The 20891-nt window shown below is 33.5% G+C and overlaps 4 protein-coding genes across 5 annotated transcripts in view; 3 read left to right on the top strand and 1 right to left on the bottom strand.

The window, feature by feature from the left end:
• The first annotated feature begins 190 nt into the window (after positions 1-190).
• Positions 191-6089, top strand: LOC125876436 (uncharacterized). Its single transcript, XM_049557626.1, has 4 exons — positions 191-358; positions 1890-1991; positions 4148-4305; positions 5744-6089. Exons 1-4 carry the CDS (start codon positions 259-261, stop codon positions 5861-5863), a joined length of 480 nt encoding a protein of 159 aa, XP_049413583.1. The 5' UTR covers positions 191-258; the 3' UTR covers positions 5864-6089.
• Positions 6090-7692: 1603 nt separating this feature from the next.
• Positions 7693-20891, top strand: part of LOC125845778 (protein WVD2-like 4) — an 81379-nt gene continuing 68180 nt past the window's right edge. Inside the window, exon 1 of the mRNA XM_049525323.1 lies at positions 7693-7706. The gene's annotated coding sequence lies outside the window, so the exon portion shown is untranslated. The remainder of the gene's footprint in view (positions 7707-20891) is intronic.
• LOC125845802 (uncharacterized protein At5g39865) lies at positions 7713-8779 on the top strand. Its single transcript, XM_049525330.1, has one exon. It carries the CDS (start codon positions 7758-7760, stop codon positions 8493-8495), a length of 738 nt encoding a protein of 245 aa, XP_049381287.1. The 5' UTR covers positions 7713-7757; the 3' UTR covers positions 8496-8779.
• LOC125845738 (uncharacterized) lies at positions 11086-16429 on the bottom strand. Of its 2 annotated transcripts, none has more exons than XM_049525273.1 (4): positions 15760-16429; positions 13595-13744; positions 12782-13468; positions 11086-12397 (listed from the first exon to the last, which is right to left on the bottom strand). In XM_049525273.1, the coding sequence occupies exons 1-4, from the start codon at positions 16096-16098 to the stop codon at positions 11273-11275; spliced, it is 2301 nt and encodes a 766-aa protein (XP_049381230.1). In that variant the 5' UTR covers positions 16099-16429; the 3' UTR covers positions 11086-11272. The 2 variants fall into 2 exon arrangements, with proteins under 2 accessions (XP_049381230.1, XP_049381236.1); XM_049525279.1 differs by having other exon boundaries at positions 11086-12394; positions 15760-16426.

The following is a 20891-nucleotide window of genomic DNA, read 5'->3' on the forward strand; positions in this document are numbered from 1 at the left end:
ATATAAACACTTTGCTACTATGATTCTTTTTTCTTGATATGTTAAAAACGATTAAAATCTACTTTATAAATGATAAACATTTAAAAAATAAACGAAAAAATATAAATTTTGATAAATTTATTGATTTGATATAAATATCAACTCCGTAATTTTTAGAATGATAATTGGAAGTCCAGTAATAAATACTAGAAGACTTGTGTTTTTTTATTTTAACTGTTTCCTTCATTATATCTTCCGTTTTGTGCTTTGCTTCAATCGATGGCAATGGCAGCTATGAAACTCGTCGTCACTCTTCTCTTCTTACTATGTCTTGTCTCTCCACTCACTTCAGCTGAATCCACCGATTTCGAGTATTGCAGTGAGTTTTTTTTTTTTTTTTACTTTACAGTATGCGATGCAAAATTTGTTTGATTTTTTGGGGTTTTAATGCAGATTTTGTTGGATTGCTTTGTTTGATTGTTTGTTGAATCTGTTTGGTAGATACCCATTTGGGTTTTTTGAATTTTAGTGATTTTTTCGAGTATTGCCGTGAGTTTTTTTTTTGTTTGACTCTACAGTATGCGAACCGAAATTTGTTTATTTTTGGGGTTTTGATGCAGATTTTGTTGGATCCCTTTTGTTTGATTATCTGTTTGGTAGATACCCATTATGTGGTTTTGAAATTTAGTGATTTTTTCGAGTATTGCAGTGTTTTTTTTAGCCATTGGTTCGTTGACTTTACAATATGCGAACCGAAATTTGCTGGGTTTTGATGCAGATTTTGTTTGATTATCTATTTAGTAGATACCCATTTTGGGTTTTTGAATTTTAGTGATTTTTTTCCCTTTTTTTTTGTACTTTTAGTATTTTGTGTTCTCTGATTTTTTGGTGATTTGTTGTGTTTGTTTCTGTTTCAGCTGACTGTTTTTTTTATGATATTGTGTTTGTATCGTCTCGAAATTATCTCCTTTGCTAAGGTTGGAAGCTTGCACAAGTTTAGGTTTTTTTTTAGAGTCAAATGGTCAAAAACACATATGAACTATCACTTTTTCACCAGTTTTAGGCCCTGACTGTGAGTTGTTTTCTTTTTTATACCTGAACTATCACCCCTCGAAGCGAAGCTGGTTAGGCCAATTATCAGTTGTTTCCTTTTCGTGCCTGAACTATCACCGTCTACTCAACTAGGTGTGTTTTGTTACATACATGGTTGTAGTTCAAGTAGAAAAAGGGAACAGCTGATAATTGAGATGTAAAACTCGCGAAAAAGTTATATTCAGTGTGTTTTTGACCATTGTCTCTTTTTTGGTCGTTTTTCATTCTTGATTGTTTGTTGAATGAATCTGTTTGGTAGATACCCATTTTGGGTATTTTGTGCTATCTGATTTTTGGTGATTTATTGTGTTTGTTTCTGTTGCAGTTGATGATTTTTCTCTGATATTGTTCTTGTACCGTGTTGAAATTATCTCCTTTGCTGATGTTGGAAGCTTGTACAAGTTTTTTTGCTATAAATTCATTCTGTTTTTGGAAATAAAATTTGTTAGATATTTACATACTATACATGATAAGCTATAAGTTGTACTTCCTGAAGAAAGTGCTATAAGTGGTAGTGATTTTTTTTCATACTTCTAAATGATCACAAAAATCATTCTGTGCTATAAGAGTGGTATTTTTTTACTCTCGTGAAGCAAAAAGAACACCAACTCTGGGGGAGGAGTATGAAATTAGTTTTGATAGTTAAATATGGTATCTTTGTATTTAGAAGACAACTTTTCCACTGAAATTGAGCATTATAGCGTTTCTTCTACTACGGTATTGAGCGAAAAAATTTCTTTTGGGGAACATTGAGGGAAGTTTATTATAGATATATCTGATGATATGCCAGCTGATGGAATTGCTTTTTGGGTTTGCAGATAAAAAGGCCAATTATGATGTTAAGGTCAGTCAAATAAATATAACACCCTATCCTGTTAAGGGAGGTAGAACAACAACATTCAGTATTATTGCAGACACAGGTAATGAATGACATGCATATCTCTTCCTTATTTTCTCCTTTATTATATTCACGTAAACACAATAGGTTGATTTTAGTGAACTTTGATGATTGAGTACTTAATTTGATAAACTAGTTCACTTGCTTATAAATAATATGCCGGTTTTATTGGTTAATCTCATATAATGTGTTGAATGATTGGAATGTCTTGCTTACAATTGGGCATTTGTGCTTGTGTGAAATTGAGTGGTGTCATGCCTAGCTTGGTTGAGATTATTGTATTGTATATACTTAAAATTGGAGAAGGTAATAAAAGTAGGGAACACAATTTCATGATATTCCTGGAGAAGAACTTACGTGGAGTACACTTGTCTATAGCACTCAACATGTTATTTTCCCTCTTACTGAACATAGGCCTTGAAATTGATTTGAGATGAAATCCCTTCCTCGTGCTCCCTTTATCAAGTCACCATAGGGCTAAAGACATCTCCAGCGAGGTTGTGGGAATTCATAATCAAAGCTCCTTCGAAGAGCAAAGAATACACTAGTTTATGAGCAAGAACGAAAAATTTGTGAATATGATACAGATAATTCTTTTGGAACTTTTGGCATAATAGTAAATAGTCTTGAAGAAAGTTATTTTTGTAGGATTTTGACGATTATACAATGGATGACTAATAGGCTGTTTGGCCAAGCTTTTGGGTAGCTGAAAGTGTTTCTTTTAAGTTCTTATTTTAGAGTGTCGTGGTGTTTGTCCAAGCTTTTAGGGGAAAAAGGGCTTTAGCAAAGCCCAAATTGATACTCTAATATTGGCTAAAATGCTTTTAAATTAATTATAGCCATACACATATTGTTACTCTCCAACAGTACTTCTCCAAAATAAACACTTGTGACAATAAGCACTTCCCAAAATAAACAGTCTTTTGAAGCTTGGTTAAACAGGCTATAACTGAGAATTTCCAATAATTAAACACTGTACGAGAAAGATAAAGAAGTTTTGGATTTAATCCTAGTTTTCTGTGAAGAATGAGAGGGAAAAAAGAACACAATCCTCGCATTTAGCCAATATACTGGGGTTGATTGGATTCTCTAGGCAGCAGAAGTGTTCTCCGAATGTAATCAGTGCTTAGGGAGTTGCATGTAAAAGAAACTTCAGTAGGCGCAGAAAAAATAAAAAAAGGGAAAGAAAAGGTGGAGAGGCTTGGATAGAGTTTCTATTGATCCAGCCAATCAACAACATGAAGACACATGTTTTTTAACCCAAGGGTAAGCTGATCATACCACAGTAAATCTGATTTTCATTTGGTTCTTTATTTTTATTAGCTTACCAAGCTTCATAATGCAACTCCCTGTTGCTGTTACATTACTACTTTATCAATCTAGGTGTTTGTTTCTCAGCTTTCTTAGGAGTTCTCTTATATTTTTAATTTGCTGATTGAGAAGAATCAGTGGTTGCAGTTTGTTAAGGACTCAGCTTTTTTAGGAGTCTTTTTCTTGTAAGCAGTTTGACTACCTCAGCAAGTATTCAGTTAACTTTAAGGTTCCTTTTTCTTAAGTTAACATTTTGGTTCATATGTCTTTGGCTTTTATGGTTTTCCCGCAAAACTTCTAGGTTTTCTAGATTAACCGGATTAATAGATTTCTCCTTATTTTCGCTCTATCAAAGTAACACTTTGAAGTTCAACCCATCTTAGGATGTATCCATCATAAATCCAACTCCTAAGAGTCTTAAGACAGTTAAACTTGTGCTATAAAGACTAAAGTACAAGGCAACGGCATGCTTGTTTCTTGATTGGATTTTCGCACCCATGCATAGTATTGCCATATTCTATTTTTATCTTGAGCAAGCAGTAAAACTCTCATTGTTGTGATGAGAACTGATCACATTTATGTGTTATCAATCTGTTGTTTGGTGGGAAATTTTGTCTAGCCTATGGTTTGTTCATTATATCTAAGGATCTTGCTTGAGGCACGGGCATCAGTGACCATTTATGAATTTTTTCATTTTCGTGGAGTAAATGTCTCTGCAATTCCTTAGAAGTAGCTTTTGTTTTCATATGACCAATGGGCCCCGACATAGTATACTATTTTTTCTGTGCCCTTTCTGGACAGGAAAATGGAAGTTTAAAAATATGGTAGAAAGTATTTGTTGACTAGAAGTATTAATTGTCCTTGCAGGTAAGAATCTCACTGGAGGAAAGCTGGTGATTGATGTCAACTATTTGTTCTTTCATGTCCACCAAGAGACCATCGATCTTTGTAAAGAGACATCTTGCCCAGCATCCGGTGATTTCGTCATTTCCCACTCACAAGAGTTGCCTGGATTTACTCCACCTGTGAGTCAACTTTCTGATTCAATTTTGATCTATCCTTTTTATAATCCCTTGCTAATTTCGTTCTACATAAAAATTTTAAAACAACATAATCATCTATCCATTTCTTGAGCTGCTTAGTTCTTACAAGTCTTCAGACCCTAATCCTCTGTGCGTCTTTGGGAAAGGAGTGGGGTCTAGTTCTGGGATAATGTAAAGCTATGGGGCCCTGGGGCTTTGGTGTTGTGGAAACAGTGCAGCAGATGATGTGAGTTGAGTCTACGTCATAGTTTTGACCTTGCGACGAGCAAAATCTTGGTATTTAAGTGGAGAAAGGTTGAAGGGCAGGGTGGGAATTTTTTTTTAATTACCTTGGTGTCGGGGCCAACTTTTATGCACCTCAATTAATCCGATGGGATACCTACCACCTGCCACCTGCCACCTCCCACCTCCCACCTCCCTCCAATATGTACCAGGTAACTCTGTCCACTAAGGCCAGGACAGAGAGGAAGAAATCACCTAGTGGTTTTTGTCTCTGTTGAGAGATTTGAACCTGAGACTTCATGGTTCTCAACCCACTTCGTTGGCCACGAGGCCACACCCATCGGGGGGGCATTATCCACCAAAAGTTAAGAATCGTGCGCTATGGCCCTCGGGGAGTAAAGTTATCTCAACAACAACAACAACAACAACATGCCCAGTGAGATCCCACTAGGTGGGGTCTGGGGAGGGTAAATTGTACGCAGACCTTGCCACTACCTCGTAGAGATAGAGAGGCTGTTTCCAGGAGACCCTCAGCTCAAGAACAACAAATCTAAGAGACAGGAGAAATATATATACAACATACCAGCCAAAACAAACGATAGCGAATAATCAACAAATGATACAGTATCAACAAGAAAGTAATGCGATGCGAGAAACACAGTAAACAACATAAGGCTAAGTCTACTCCAAACGCTAACAACCCATACCCCTGCCAGGGAAAACAGCACGCTAGCCCTACTAACCTACAACCTTGATACGTGACCTCCGGAGTAAAGTTATCTCAAAAGAAAAAAAAAAGCTAGTTTGAGGAATACAGGGAATTCAGCCTTTAGATTTGTTGTCATTTTGCTTGCCATTTTTGTAGATTTTGTTGCCTTTTTGCTTCTGTTATTGCCCTTCATCATTTTCAGCAGGAAGCCTTCTAGAAATTAAACCACATTCAAGTCAGTGCAATACTTATTTTTTTTGTTGATAAAAACCATCCAATATATTGTATGAAGATGCCTTTTCCAATTGCATCTACTTCATATTTATTGATTGTTCAGATTCTGATATATGTATCATGATTAGTTGTCTATGTTTGGTGTTCCCTGTTTAAATTGGAAGAAAAGCTTCCACTGCTGCCTTTAACCATACAACAACTACGCCTCAGTCTCGAACATTAAGCATACTGAAATGTTTTATTTTTAAAATTCAGGGATCATACACTCTGACAATGAAGATGATGGATGAAAAGAATAAGCAACTGTCATGCATAACTTTTAGCTTCAGCATCAGTTTGTTTGACGAATCGCAGGCCTTATCAGCATCTAGCTAGGTGGTCCGAGAACCTAGTGACAAATAATGGTTCTGTTCTCCAGAACTGTTTCTGCTTAATGTGTAGTACTTGTATTTTGTGAAGTATTATGTGTTCTGTGGCTTTTTCTTGTACCTCTTAATTAGTACTGGTTTACTCAGAAACTCAAGAGAACTGTGTTTCTTTGTCCCCAAGTGATACTGCTTATCTTTTGCTAATAAGCCTGAAGGAAGTGTTTTATGTTGCATCCTTGAGGTTATGTGGCACTATTAAGAGTCTGAATAAGAGGCTTCTGGATGGATAGGATCTCTCCTCCATTTACCAGAGGTCTCGAGTTCGAGTCTTATGTATGAAAAAACAAAACTCTGTTAAGTTATCTTATGTGGTGCAAATCCCAACTAGTCAAGGTCCTAATGTGGGTACCTGACACCATGTGGAAAACCATAAAACACACGCCAAAGTTTGAATCATTGATGTGTTTTCCCCTTATTGAAACATCACGTGTTGTGCTCTTATCACTCCAACGTCGTGGATACCTAGATTCCACTGGATGCTTGTTTGGAGGGGGGTTGTGTAGTTTTTGAGACTAAAGTGGCCCCACTATAAATTAGTTTTCTTTATGAGAAGAGAAGAATATATCCAAAAGAAACTATTGATTATGCTTCTAGTTAACTTGTCAAATCAACATCATATAAGGGGTTTAGCATTATGGCTTTTTGACTTATTGAGAACAGGCCATGCTCAACAAGCAAAAAGATGTTTGAGTCACTATTATTGTTTTATATCCTCCAAACTTTCTAACTGATAAAAAGAAATTGCTTTGCATCCCTTGTGATTGTATTATTGCTTGTGGCACACCTTGTCCCTTATACCCAATTTGGTCCCATTGACACCTTCTACTTTGTCTGTCATGCGGCGGATTCAGAATTTTAACATAATGATCAATCCAATCTTTAAGTTTCTTAGGATTCAATTTATTATAACTTAAGAATCATCGGTGAAGATCTAACATAAATTTTTTAGTGAATTTTCGCATGTATACCATGCTTCACGTCAAAAATATATTGAGTTCAAATAGACATGCAGTTGAAGAATTAGATATGCGCCCATTTTTAATGGTAAAATCATCAAAATGCTTGAGTTAATAGTGAATTCAGGATTTGAATTACATGAGTTCAAGTTTGGGATGCTGAGATAGTTTGGTTAACTTGGTTCTGAATCAAGTATTTATACTTGTTTAATGAACTTGTTAACACATATATAAGGTCTGAACTAAAGATAGTGGGTTTGGATGAACGTAATAGTTAGTTGGTTATACTTTACATCTTTCCTTGGTTTAAACCAATCATAAAGGTCCATGTTAGACATTGTACGCAGGTGAAATTACTGAAAGGTCCTCCCCATATGGATGTGATTTTAGGACTTTACGTTTGACATCTAAGGTTCTTGACGCTATACTCATTGAATCTTGAAAATTGTGAGCTTAGATCTAGTACTAATTTGACGAAATGGTAGTAAATTTTCACATATATATTACCTTCCACTTCAAAAACACTTGATTCAGATGAATTGTCCCGATCTTCATGGTAAAATTATCTACACATGAACCAATCATAGAGGTCCACCTCAGCCATTTGTACTTGGTAAAATTACTAATAAGTCCTTGGCATATGGATGTGGTCAATTTAAACCAACTTTTGAACATGTTCTTTTTTTTTTCTTACATATGTTTGTCAATTTAGTTATCATCATTAAAAGGTTCAAAAAGTTAGTAACAAATAGCCTTTTTTGTACATTGCTTTTTCAAAGTCCCTATCAACCCCCCTTTCATTAATACCTTCAAAATTTGGTTGTAGACAAAAGTGTTACTCAACTCTTTTCTTTGTAGAAACAAACAAAGAAAGGAAAAGAGGAGATGAAAAACATCAATGGAGGAATTCTAAGGAAAATCAAATCCCTTCCAACATTAGTTTTCCAAGTAAATCATCCAACCAAACATCTCCAAAGTCAACTAACAACAAACACACAGCATGACAATAAGATGTTTTGTCAAAACATTAGCTTTGATGATCTTGCAAATGATGTTGATCATCAAGAGACTACATGTGAATATGAAACTCATCATTTTTTTCAAGAATCAAACACTATGGAGGAAAACAAACTCTTGTGTGATTTCGAATACAAGTGTCCACCAGGAGGAAAAGACACAATCATTCTCTACACAACGAGCCTAAGAGGGATAAGGAAGACGTTTGAGGATTGCAACATGATTCGATTCCTACTAGAAAGCTTTCGTGTTGTCTACTATGAACGAGATGTATCCATACACATGGAGTATAGAGAGGAGTTGTGGAGGATTCTTGGAGGAAGAATTGTCCCTCCAAGATTGTTTATTAAAGGTAGAGACATTGGTAGAGCTAATGAAGTTGTTGGACTTCATGAACAAGGGATTTTAAAGAAACTATTACATGACATTCCTTTAATTTCTTCAAAATTTCCATGTAATGGTTGTTGTGGGATTAGATTTGTTTTGTGTTTGAGTTGTCATGGATGTTGCAAGATCATAGATCAAGGTAAAGATACTAATGGATATCGAATTCGATGTCCAAAATGTAACGAAAATGGATTGATCAAGTGTCCTGTTTGTAGTTAGGTGCCATCTTCTTGTAAATATAGTATCATCTTGAAGCTTCGGTAAAGTTGTTTCAGTATTACTAAGTCATAAGGTTCGAGCCGTGGAACCAATGATGTTTGTTTGCGTTAGGGTAAACTATTTACATTACACCTTTTGGGAGTGTGGTCCTTAGAGATCTACACGAACGTGAAATGCTTCGTGCATCGAGATGTCATTTATTTATGTTAGACTACATGTAACTAATGTTTATGATTGACTTAGAATCAGTACAAGAGATATATAAATCTTTTAGCTAATTTAAGACTAAACATTTCTTGTGGCATTGTCCTTTTTAATTACTTTTGTAATAGTAATGTTTGAGTCAACTTACTCGTACCTCAATCATTCTACCAGACATAGGAATATAATCTTAATATTGGCAAAATGATTGGGCTTAACAACTAGCTGTTTGATTAAAATCAGCCCACTAAGAATCAACGAGGTGGGCTAGTGGGCTACAATCTGAACTGATTTGGCCCAATATGATGCAAATTTGAATGAGCTTTTGCATCTTATTATTAAAAAAAAATAAAAATAATGGAACAATTATCTTCCTAGTTATGGCATAAAAATTTCACGGGATACCTTATTTGAATAACATAGGATCGATGTTAGTCAAAAGTAAGTACAAACATAAACGACTGAAGTAGGGCAAAATTTGTTAAATTTAAGTAAACTTTAGACGAAAATGTCTCAACATCAATCATATGAAACTTCAGAACATTTGAAGTTGTTCTAAAGAGAGTAAACGTGCAAAAAATAAACTATAAAATTAAGACATAGCTTAAATGCTCATGTGTATAACCAAAATGAACTATGGATACAACTAGGAAATTACACCCAATGACCTCGAAAATTAACGGTGTTGGACTTTTTGTCCCCCGCTTGACCCATGAGCAAAAAAGGCCAAACGTTAAAATTTGTTAAACTTAAATTTTATCCATGAAACAAGCGGGGTCGAAAGTTCAAGACTGTCCACTTCTAAGGTCATTCTTGTAAATCATCATGTGTAACCTAATGAACAATGGATTTAAGAGACCATTCAAAGTCCAGTGGACACTTCAAGAAAATAGGCCCAATCCAAAATTTATGAACTTAATGGGCTTAATGAATAGTTAATGTGAGAATAATTCTTGTCAAAACCTTTGCCACGTGTGCATATAAAAAATAATTATTTTTAATGCAAAAATAAAACTAAATAAAAAATATTCATAGCTAAAACACTAGAAAAAATAAAAAAACACAATGTGTTGGAGTTCGAAACTTCTACAAGCAAGGGAAAAGAGTATTTCTTACGAGCTCGAATCAAAGGCAAGTCAGAATTTTTAATATGGGGTTCAAAATATGAAAAGTAAATACACGAAGAAACTGTAATGGGCTCAACATCTATTATATATACATACAACAATTTTAATCACGTACAAATAGTATAATTTTTCAAATAAACTCCTTAACCCTATTTGATTCCGCCATTGATTTGAATGGATCCTATAGATTAAGAAAGTTCTTTAAATATATCTAAATTGCTAGAATGTTCTTTGCATACACCAAACTAAAAACCAAAACAGTCCTTTTCATTCACTTTAAATACATTATCATATATTTTTTTTCAATTTCAAAAAAAAAATACATAAAAAAATGAGTCAAGTCCAAGTGCATTGGTAATTCAAGCATATTTCTTAAAGTTAGGTATATTCTAATAGGACCCTAATATGATGGGAATATTTCAGATAAAGTTATGATTTTTCTCAACTTGTAGTGATCATTGCTTCACTTTAGGAAATCAATAGAAAACCACTAATTTTGGAACTTTGTTGTGAAACAAGGAAAAATCGAGTCACAATTTAAAGCTTATAAATTTCAAATATTTAGTAAACAGTTTAATTTGAGAAGAAAAAAATTATTGAATTTTCGTGAATCACGTCACATCTTTTAAGAATATTGATGGCAAAGTGCAAATCTTTTAAAGGTGATTTTGTGTGTGTGTGGTGAGGTGGGGGGTTATCATTTAAAAGTTGAACATTGAAGAAAGAATCTCTTCATGTGCACGAGGAACTAACTTGGAAGAAAGGATCTCAACTTTACAGCTAACAAAAGTAACATGGAACATCATATCACATGAGCACCATTGCAAAACTAGAAACTGAAAAATGCAGTGCACGAAATATCTCGCGTTCACACAAAAGGATTGGACCACAATGGGATGCGATGTTAACAACTTACTCTAACACAAGTATCAGTGACTAATTCAATGACTAGAACGGTTACAGGATTTGAACCCCAAGGCGATGTGATATCCACAGTTCAAAGCTGAACCTATAGGTCACACAAATACTACACAGTTCGAACCCATAACCAATAGGTCAGACAAATACAACTTATCGTTGCTCCAAGATCTCCCCTTCAACTTACTATGCACACAACATAAATCAGCTAAATCAACTTTTGAACATTCTATTCAACTTTCTTAACATCTATGGAACAAATCATCTTCAAAACAAGAGCTCTAATTAATGTATGCCAATTATGTAAACATTTTTTTTTTTTAAAAAAAGGTATGCAATGATAGTACAAAAACAGAAGTTAGAAACCATCTATTATAAGTCCAAGACAGAAGGTTGATTTACAAACTTTTACTTCCCTAAAAGGCTTAACACTATCTTTACTCTAATGCAACACAAAACATCACTAACGACAGAACGAAAACTAGTTAGAAACTATCACACACTTCTTAAAATTTACAGTTGAAAAGACTCTTACGCCGAGATCTCAGTCATTGCAACTGCAGGCGGTTCTTGTGCAGCCGTTGCTATCTCTATTGCCGGAGTAGTTATGAGTGGTTGTTGTTGTAAATGAGTGAAATGAAGTTCAATCTGAAGCCGCTGATGAAGAGGGGTTGAGGTTTTCAAACCCTTCTTGATATCTGCCTGCAGTTCCCTGATTGGTATGGCAGCTAAAAAACTCTTGATGTAGTCTTTGCATGACTCTTTGCCTTGACAGATAATTTCTTCTGCGCTCTCAGCCTTCAATGGTTCATCTGATTCGTTCACAGCTTCACTCTCTAGAGAACCATGCGTTGCATTTGCATGAGGACCATCGCTAAGTTTTGTCTCCGCTGTGGTAGAAATAGTTTGCTGATCCACAGCAGGTTTTTCTTCTGTCGACTGTGTAGTGTCCGGCTGTTTATAGATGGTTGTTTCCTTATCAAACTTCAGAATGTAAGCTTGATTGCAGCCTTCATAGAGTCTTTCACCTAAGGTATCGATGATGTAGTAAGCTTCAGCTTCAACCTTCAGGACAAAAAAATGATCGTTCCAGCTGACGATATAGATTTGTGGTTCACACACAGAAGCATACTGTAATCCAGCGCGGCTAATTTCATCCCAGATATTGTCGAATGACATGGCACCATGCAAGAAATCAAATCCTCCCTCATCCATCCCATCAGGGTGGAAAAAACCGACAAAGGAATTCCCTGGCACGACAGATATGGAGCGAATTTTGGCTTGAAGGACCGTCTCCAGATCAAAGTGTTTGTCAGGGAACCGTTCCCTGTATTTCTCATTTTCACAAAGTTTCCTCCATTCTAATGAACCTTCTCTAATTAAGCTATCAAACTGTGATTTAATTGGCATGAGATCGCGATTGTTCTGCAACCAATCAGCAACCACAGCCACAAGGGCTGTGCATGCACTTTCTCCAGCAGCTCGTTCACTGCGCTGGTCAATGGAAGCAAAGAACACCTGAGTTTGAAGCTTCATGTGTCCATCCCGACTTACTATCTCTTTCTGTTCCCAACAGCCAACAGCAAAATTGTCATCACCAAACTCAGATACTGAAGATCGATTAGCAGTCGAGTCTTCCTCCACCTTGTGTACCTGCTAGACAATATCAAATTTACATGTAAAAAATAATGGAGTGGCCTCAAAGTAGCAGATTTATTAGATAATTTGAGATAGCGTCAAGCACCAATATGGACTCATTAGATGTATAAGGTAAGAAAATTACTGCCTAAGCAATACGTTCTAAATTCTAACTACTCTCATTTGACTCAACATACTCTAGAAATGGAAACGTGGTTTGCTAAAGTGTACTTTGTGAACTTTACATATAATTCCTAGGCAAGGATACTTTATGCAGATGTCCAAGTAGTATGGGCAACAAGATTAAAGCATAATCCTAATCCAAATTTTGGTTTTTGGATAGCCAGTACAGACAAAACTATGAAGTACAACGTCTGATAAAAGAGAGGCTATAGATCTTACCCCAAATGAAAGAGCTTCATCAGAACTGAGCTGCCGACGATCGAAGTCAATATCATCTCCACCTTCTTCCCCATTATCCTTCTTCAACAACGGTTCCCCCTTCGATTTAGGAGATCTAAAGCTCAGCTTCCTCTTCCTCCAAGGAAGGATACTGCGCTTTGAATTCTGCAAAACTACAAGATCAGAAGCACAGGTGACCTGGTCATCCATTTGTGAGCAGCCCACATCTGATCTACGGTTGCTAAAGTAAACCCAATCCTCACCCTCACCATTGACCCTTGTACTAGAATGAAAAGAAACTCCTGCACAATTCGCATAAGCCAATGGACCATAACTAAATGACTTCCTAACAGTAGGATCCTCCTTTGCCTCATCTGACTCTCCTTCTTCATACTCATCATTGGACTCAGAATCAAAAGGATATGCATATTCCCCCTCTTCGCTCCTCGCTGAGCTTCTTTCTTCACTACCCTCCTCTTCTCGACAAGCTTTCTTTGCTCTCCGAGTTGATACATACTCCGTAAATATTTTAACCTTTCTGAGGCCAGCTTTGAGCGCAGAAAGCTCATCCTTTTCTACTGGTGGAGTTTCTACGGACCGTGCTGGAGATTGGACAGGAGCTAGTGGCCTCTGAACCAACTCTGTCGACTCTTGGGTAGCTCTTAGTTCGAACAAGCTAAGCGATATCTGCATGACATGTCGAGATCAAGTCAAGTAAAAATAATAACAAGGGGGAATAGGTCTTTGAGGAGGGTAGCAGTACAAATAACATGTTATTGTAAGAAATTAACTCATGAAATAAAAGGAGCATACACAAAGCATGGGCCGAGTATCGGAAGCACCCCCTGGAACAACCAGTGGAATGTTCAGTTTAAATTCTCTCTCCTCTATCTTGGCAGCAAATTCAGCAACATTTAAGACAGCTGAACCAATAATAGGTGCCTTATTCTTCCCATTCATACCCTGGAGCAGAAAAAGAATCAACAGATGGTTAAGAAATGTCAGCTATAAGAATCTAAATAAACAAAATAGCATCTACATCTTTAATGAGAAATTATACCATTGAAATCAAATCATATAAATTGAAGAACTAGATAAGGAAGGTGAATCTTAAACGAAACTGAACTCCAAAAATTGAACCTTGAGCAAACATTAAAACTGGCAGAAACCATAAATCAGTTCACAGATATAGAAACTGAGATGCTTGTGTAGATTTGAAAAAAATAAATCTGGAAGATAATATAGCTAATAATCGACATTAAATTTTTCAACAATTTCCATCGGCCTATCTTCTCCCTATGTAGTATTAGTTAGTATTCGCATAGTAGCTTATTCTTTAATTTTTAATACTACTTGTTGCTTCTTTTGCTTTGTTCATCTTGATATTTTGTTTTCATTATTTTCTTATCCAATATTGCTTTGATTTCACTTCTTTTGAGTCAAGGGTCTTTCGTAAACAGTCTCTCTACCGCACAAAGGTAAGGGTAAGGTCTCAACGTACATCCTACCCTCCCTAGACCCCACTTGTGGAATTAGACTAGGTTTGTTGTTATTGTTGTTGATGTTCCCATGTGTTACCAAGTTACGGGGATCATGAGTGTTATGAGTGCGAATTCGGAGGACTAAGTTTTATAAAGTTGGCTATGATGTAATGTGAAAGAATCGGAGCACCGCCCTTTTAACCTAATAAGCCATATTGGATGCATGTACTTACAACCATCCAATGTTTAGTATTCATTTATAAGTAGCAAGCGATCCGGAAGAAACAAAATAAGTCATCCATCTTCTTCTTAGTTCAATCTCTAAATCTCAGTTTCATTTAATGGATTACTGTTTAAGCCCACAAGTTTGTTCTAGATCTAGGAGATGTCAATGACAAAACGAACCGCATTACAAACAAAAACGATCCTTTAGATTTTCTTGAACCACTAAAGAAAAGACAAGCCATCTATTAGACTACACAAATAGAAAGAATTACATCTCGTTTCCAGCCTTCCGACATAAACTTACTATCACGTTTAAAGGAAGGCACTAGAGAATCCAAGCAAACAAAATTTACTATCTACGACATCCATACAGTAAGAAAGTAACAAAATAGGCAGGTATTAGCACTGAAACAAGGCAACCGACAGATGCAAGGCGACAAAAGTTCCACCAACAAATCATTAAGATAATCAAGAGGAGGAGGAACTTTTAGCTTACGCAGTGGATGCAACGCGACAAATATGAATCTCGTAGCACTAACTACCTAAGTGGAAACAGCAGCATAAATCTCAGTGTGCAGTGGCTTCATAACGACAAAATTCTATGAAAATGTTCCTTATCTTACCGACTTCCATCATCTTAGGCCATGTAAGCATAACTACCAGAATGTTTCTTTTAGACAGCAAACAAACACAATAACCACTCGAGTTAGTTCAAACCTCAAAGTCGTATAAAAAATAAAACATTTCCCCAAAAATTATCAAGATATCAGATGGTAGAGCCTTCAAAACAGATTTTGAACAAAAAAAAAGTAGCTTTAGGCATAGTTTTCTACAAACAATCACCACAAAAATGATTATTCTTTTTTAAAATTGGGAGTAGGGAAAGGAGAAATGTGGCGGGATTATAATGTAGGGAATCGAACCTTCACCAACAAGGTGAGAGTCGTAGCCAACCAACTGAGACATATAGTGACATCTTTTTCTACAATGTTATCAATCCATCTAAAATCAAACCAAAAAAACAAATTGAGGTAATTTTTCAACATATCCATCCAAGTACATCAAGAAAACTCATTTTCAATAGATCACATCACTTACATCTACCCCTACAAACAATTAAACATAATTTCAACCAATCCTAATCAAACCATAAATAGATAAGGTCAAAGTTACTACTCCATAAAAGATCTAAGTAAATATAAGGTAAAAACATTAAATATGAATCTGAATAAAAAAAATTCTAAAATCTAAAGAGAAACTGAAGAATCTCACATTCAACACAGTGAAGGCAATCTCCCATGGATGAAACACATTGTCTTTATAACCAGACAAATTACATAAACTCTGAAATTCTTCATCCCATTCCACCAAAACGCCACCGTTTGGTCCATTTTTCACCATTTCTTCTCTAGTACAGTTCCTCTTCACTGTCTTTCTAAAAGAACTCAAAGCTATTTTTGGTGGCCCTTTCCACCTGATCTCCACCGCAACACCACCGCTAGAAGCCACCTCACACACCAAATTCTCAACCTTTCCTACAAAAATCTTAACCTCAAATTTCTTAGAAATGAGAGGCGGCCATGGACGCCATTTCATCATCTTCACCACCATTTCTCACACCAAAAATGCCAGAAAAATCAGATTTTTTCAACACCCTTTTTCAAGAAACGCTTAAAAATGCCATAAAAATCAGATTTTTTCAACACCCTTTTTCAAGAATCTTGGATTTTGTGCTGGAATTGAAAGATCCGTGAGGACTACATGGATTTTTTCAGTTTTTAGGGAAATGGGGTTGGCTTGAAAGGGCAAAAAACTGATATTTTTTCAAATTTTCTCAAAGGATTTTCCAAGAAAACACAGCTAGAGAGAGAGAATATACAAAATATGTGCTTTGTATATTTGTTTTTTGCATAAATATATTGAAAGAGAGAGAGAGAGAGAGCAAAAGCCAGGGGAGGTTAAACCAAGGTTATCAAGTGTGTGATGTATGTGTTTTTTGGGTTCTTGTGAGGAATTTCTTTGGTGGTTTGTTTTTTTCGATGTTCGGTATTTGTATTACAATAAATTTATGACACTAACATTTTACAAAATTATATTGAGTAGATTATTGTTATTTTTTACTCATTTTGTTTATTTATGTTTGTCATATTTCGCTTCGTGAGAGTTAACTAACTAATTTTTTAAACTAAATGCAGATTTTAGATATTGAAAAACTAAAAGAATGTATCTTAAAATGCTGATCAAAATTTATACGATTTAATACTCGAGAAATGAAACATGACAAATAAAAAAGAACTAAAGAATTATATTTTACTTATAAAGCTCAAACTAGATTTTTTTTTCAATTGTGGAAAATGGAATACTTACACTAACTATAATTTTTAATAATCTTATAAGAAAAAAATACTTAGATATGATTATGAATTTGTGAGAAATATTTGTGATTATGAATGGAGAGAGTTCTCTATCGACCATTACAATCTTTAATGATTTTGTGAAAAAAAAATTATAATTATAAATATAGGATTACTTATTAATCATTATAATCTTTAATAATTCTTTAGAAAAAATAATTTTGATAAATGAATGAAAAATTTCTTATCATCCATCACAATTAGGCCCACAATCTTTTAATAATTTTGTGAAAAACGTTTATAATTCTAAATATAGAATTTCTTATTATTCGTCGTAATCTCTAATAATTCATTTTCTTAAAAAAAACTCTTGAAAAATGAATGAAAAAAATCCGTCATATTTTTTCATGATCTTTCAAACTATATTTAACTGTCTAGATAAATTCTCGCCGAATTATCATTCATTACAATCTTTAACGATCTTATCAAAATTACTATCGATTATGAATGAGGATTATGTTTTATATATCGCTCGTCACTTCATAACTTTTGATCATCTTATCAATATTCATCTTCAAAAAATTATACGGTATATATAAATCCGATTTCATCGCGGGGTCCACCCACCATGGATATACTTGTGGGGGTGGGTGGTTAGAAGGGGATATATAGTGGGTCGGTGAAAGTGTTGATTGTGATTTTGCATATAAAACGGCGTGTGAACAATGGAGTTGACTTGTATTGTAGTTTTCTTTATCATAATCAAACATTAGGTTAGTTGAAACCTTGGAAAATTATTGATATTTTGTCTCATATTAAAACACAACTTAATTAGAAATCACCAAAGTTTGTACAGTAGTTGGTTGGATAGTAATAATCTCTACGGTTGGACGTTCGATATTTAGATCAGTATTTTTAAAATTTTAATTTTAATAATTGGATATTGAATAGCGAACCTTCAAAGTTCATTTAGATACAATAAATCCATTTTCGAAACGGTAATATTCGATTCGATAATTTGATTTTTGGTGATTTACGTCCTATCCTAATTATCATTATGTTTTTAATCAGAAATTTCGAATTCGAACACGTAAAATGGAGTTGCTTTTGATATGGAATACTTTACTTTTAAAGTGAAAATTTTCGATTTTATGACCAACTTTTCTCTTTGACATAATAACCACTCGATATTCATATCGTTATATTCAAAGATCGATTTCAATGTATTTTCAAAGATCGATTTCAATAATTAGTAATTGAAAGTAGATATCGAATACCAAATTTTCAAAATCCATTCAGATACGGTAAATCAAACTTTGACACAATAAATTTTGATTCGATTTAATAATTAAATTTTTGGAAACTTACGTCCAATCCTAATTATCTTTATGTTCTTAATCAGAAATTTTAAATTCAAACATATAAAATAGAGTTGTTTTTTATATGGAGTACTTTACTTTTAGAAGTAAAAAATTTCGATTTTATGACCAACGAGTGTGAAACCAAGAAAAATAAAATAGGATATAGTGATATTTTGTTTGGTAATAAAACTTACGTGAACACAACGTATATTAATTGTTATAATTTATATAAATGACTAGATTATTAGTGGTTTAAACACATTTTTGAAATCTATAAGTTAGTGTACATAAAGAGAAAAATTAGAGCTTACTTAATTAATGCATGTTACTTACATGCAAAGAAAATAACTATGTTAGGGTTGTGAAAATTAATTTGTAATATACTTTTTTGGTGTTTTTTTAGAAATAATTAATAGTTGTAGGGGAAAAAATTAACTTGCAATTAGTATTTAATTAGAAAATTAAAGAATACTTAATTGATAAGTATTTTACGTACATACAAAGAAATAACTATTATATGCTTGATATGGTGTGTCAAGTTAACGTGTATTAATAACTAATTAACTACAGTAAAACTTCACTAAATTAATATTCGGTTAATTAATAATCTTTCTAAGATAATAATTCCCTTCGGTCCCGACTTGGGCTAGTGGAAATAATCACCCATTTTGATACGATAATAAGATAATATATTTTCAGGAGACTCCTATATAAATATATGGTCCCATTAATATTACAAATTAATAATTCCTTAAAAGTACAAATATATCTAAGAAAATTAGTGAAATATGATTCAATTATGTTCTGTTTTTTTGTTAAAATTTAAATCTAGTTGAAGCTTATCTCTAACTTTTCTTATTGCATCCAAAAGTTTCGGTATTTGTCTTTTCAAATTGCACCATAAAATTGTGAAGAGTTATAAATGTAAGTGTTTTCTTACGCATAACTGGTTCCAAAGGTAATGTATCATCTTCAACTTTATCATCAACACTATTTTTCCAATGATATCCACAATTTGTTCTAAGTTTTGGACCTCTAAACATGTATCATTTTCACCTATCCAATAGGTTATTAACATCCATTTTATCGCGGTAACCGAGATCATTAATCATGACCTCAAGTTCATGTATGACGTTTTCACAAGTGGATTCTTTCAAATTTTTTAAGATTTCATCCCTGGATTATTTTTTTTGGTGTCGAAACAGTCTTTAAATTAATAAATATTAATTTATTGATTAAATAATACCTCTACAAAATAATAATATTTCATGGGCTCATCTATATTAATTTGTAGAGGTTTTATTGTATTGTAAGCGCATAAATAATTATCTAGCAGTGTTTAAGAAAATCAATTTAAGCTTACTTGTCAATAATTACTACGTAAGAAATACTATTTTCGATATGACTTGCAAATATCAATGTGTAATCTAGTTTTTTTTTTATATTCTAAAATATATAACAAGTAGTTATTAGAGGCGAATATAATATATATAAAATTTAACTTAAAAAGTAGTTAAATAATAAATTCTGAACTCAATAAATTAAAATTATTATATATAATAAAATTTCAAACTCGAATTCATAAAGTATTATTTGGTTTCTAGACCATAAAATATATTTTATTTTCAATTTGCTTTAAAAAATTAATCATCTTGTTTTTGACATTTTTTAAAAAATTGAAAAATCGACTAATTCAAAGAAGAACATGGTACGTAAACCACTTGCATGAAATAAGGAATGGGAAATGCATGAAGCACCCTTTTATCTTATTTTATTTTTATTAATAAACTACTACTATATAATATAATAATTGGTGGAATTAATTAAGACATAATCTTGTTCAATTTATCATGGAAATCCTACTCCGATTTCAATAAGAACGTGGTGAAATGATAAGTATTTGTTTCATCTTTAATCAAAACAGTTTCGATTTTGAGTCATGCTAAATAACGATATCATTTTTCATCCTTAATCGAATATCTCGAATTTGAATTCTCTTGAAACTCTTCGACACGATCTGAATTTAGTCAAGTCTCAGATAAATACTGCGAACATTGATTCTTTAATTAACATAAAATAGGAGATTTAAGATATGTTTTTTGAAGCTCGATTAATTCAAACTCACATGCGTCAGAGAATATTAATTTAAGAGGTAAAAATAAGTTGCTCAAACTTTAACAATGTTACTAAACACGATTATTTCTAAAGTTTGAATCTGAATATTATTTTTTTAAAATAAAAATGTATTTATCACTCTAGAACGATCTTAAATGATAAATATTAGAAGAAGTAGGAGATATCACGAGATAATTACAAACATTATGCATGAGTATTTCCTAAGTTAAGTAACAAACAAGAGTACAACACTACAAAACATATATAATTATTATACATACTACCTATATAATTTATTTTCTCTGGAATAAAAAAATAAAAAAATAATTTTATTACTCCGCTATCTATATGCGTGTCATGTCATAATTAAATTAAGTATTCTCTCATATACATATTAAATTCAGATAATTTTTTCCACAAAATATCTCGTTAGGATACCTAACGTAACTTCTCAATCTTTTCAACTATTTCAATAGACATCATAGCATATACGTATATTATATCATCATTTATATATAAGCTAATCATATTTTATTAAATTACCTGAGTTATATTTTACTTCTAATTTATTTTA

The sequence above is a fragment of the Solanum stenotomum genome, chromosome 1 (genome assembly GCF_019186545.1).
Source record: "Solanum stenotomum isolate F172 chromosome 1, ASM1918654v1, whole genome shotgun sequence".
In the NCBI taxonomy this organism is placed as follows: domain Eukaryota; kingdom Viridiplantae; phylum Streptophyta; class Magnoliopsida; order Solanales; family Solanaceae; genus Solanum; species Solanum stenotomum.

What these genes read in the sequence shown, in the direction of transcription:
- LOC125876436 (XM_049557626.1), top strand. Translation starts at nt 259, where the DNA reads ATGGCAATGGCAGCTATGAAACTCGTCGTCACTCTTCTCTTCTTACTA. An exon ending in CAGTATTATTGCAGACACAG is followed by an intron (nt 1,992 to 4,147) that starts GTAATGAATGAC and finishes TTGTCCTTGCAG; the next exon opens with GTAAGAATCTCACTGGAGGA. An exon ending in TGCCTGGATTTACTCCACCT is followed by an intron (nt 4,306 to 5,743) that starts GTGAGTCAACTT and finishes TTTAAAATTCAG; the next exon opens with GGATCATACACTCTGACAAT.
- LOC125845802 (XM_049525330.1), top strand. Translation starts at nt 7,758, where the DNA reads ATGAAAAACATCAATGGAGGAATTCTAAGGAAAATCAAATCCCTTCCA.
- LOC125845738 (XM_049525273.1), bottom strand. Translation starts at nt 16,098, where the DNA reads ATGGTGGTGAAGATGATGAAATGGCGTCCATGGCCGCCTCTCATTTCT. An exon ending in ATACTCGGCCCATGCTTTGT is followed by an intron (nt 13,469 to 13,594) that starts GTATGCTCCTTT and finishes CATGTCATGCAG; the next exon opens with ATATCGCTTAGCTTGTTCGA. An exon ending in ATGAAGCTCTTTCATTTGGG is followed by an intron (nt 12,398 to 12,781) that starts GTAAGATCTATA and finishes GATATTGTCTAG; the next exon opens with CAGGTACACAAGGTGGAGGA.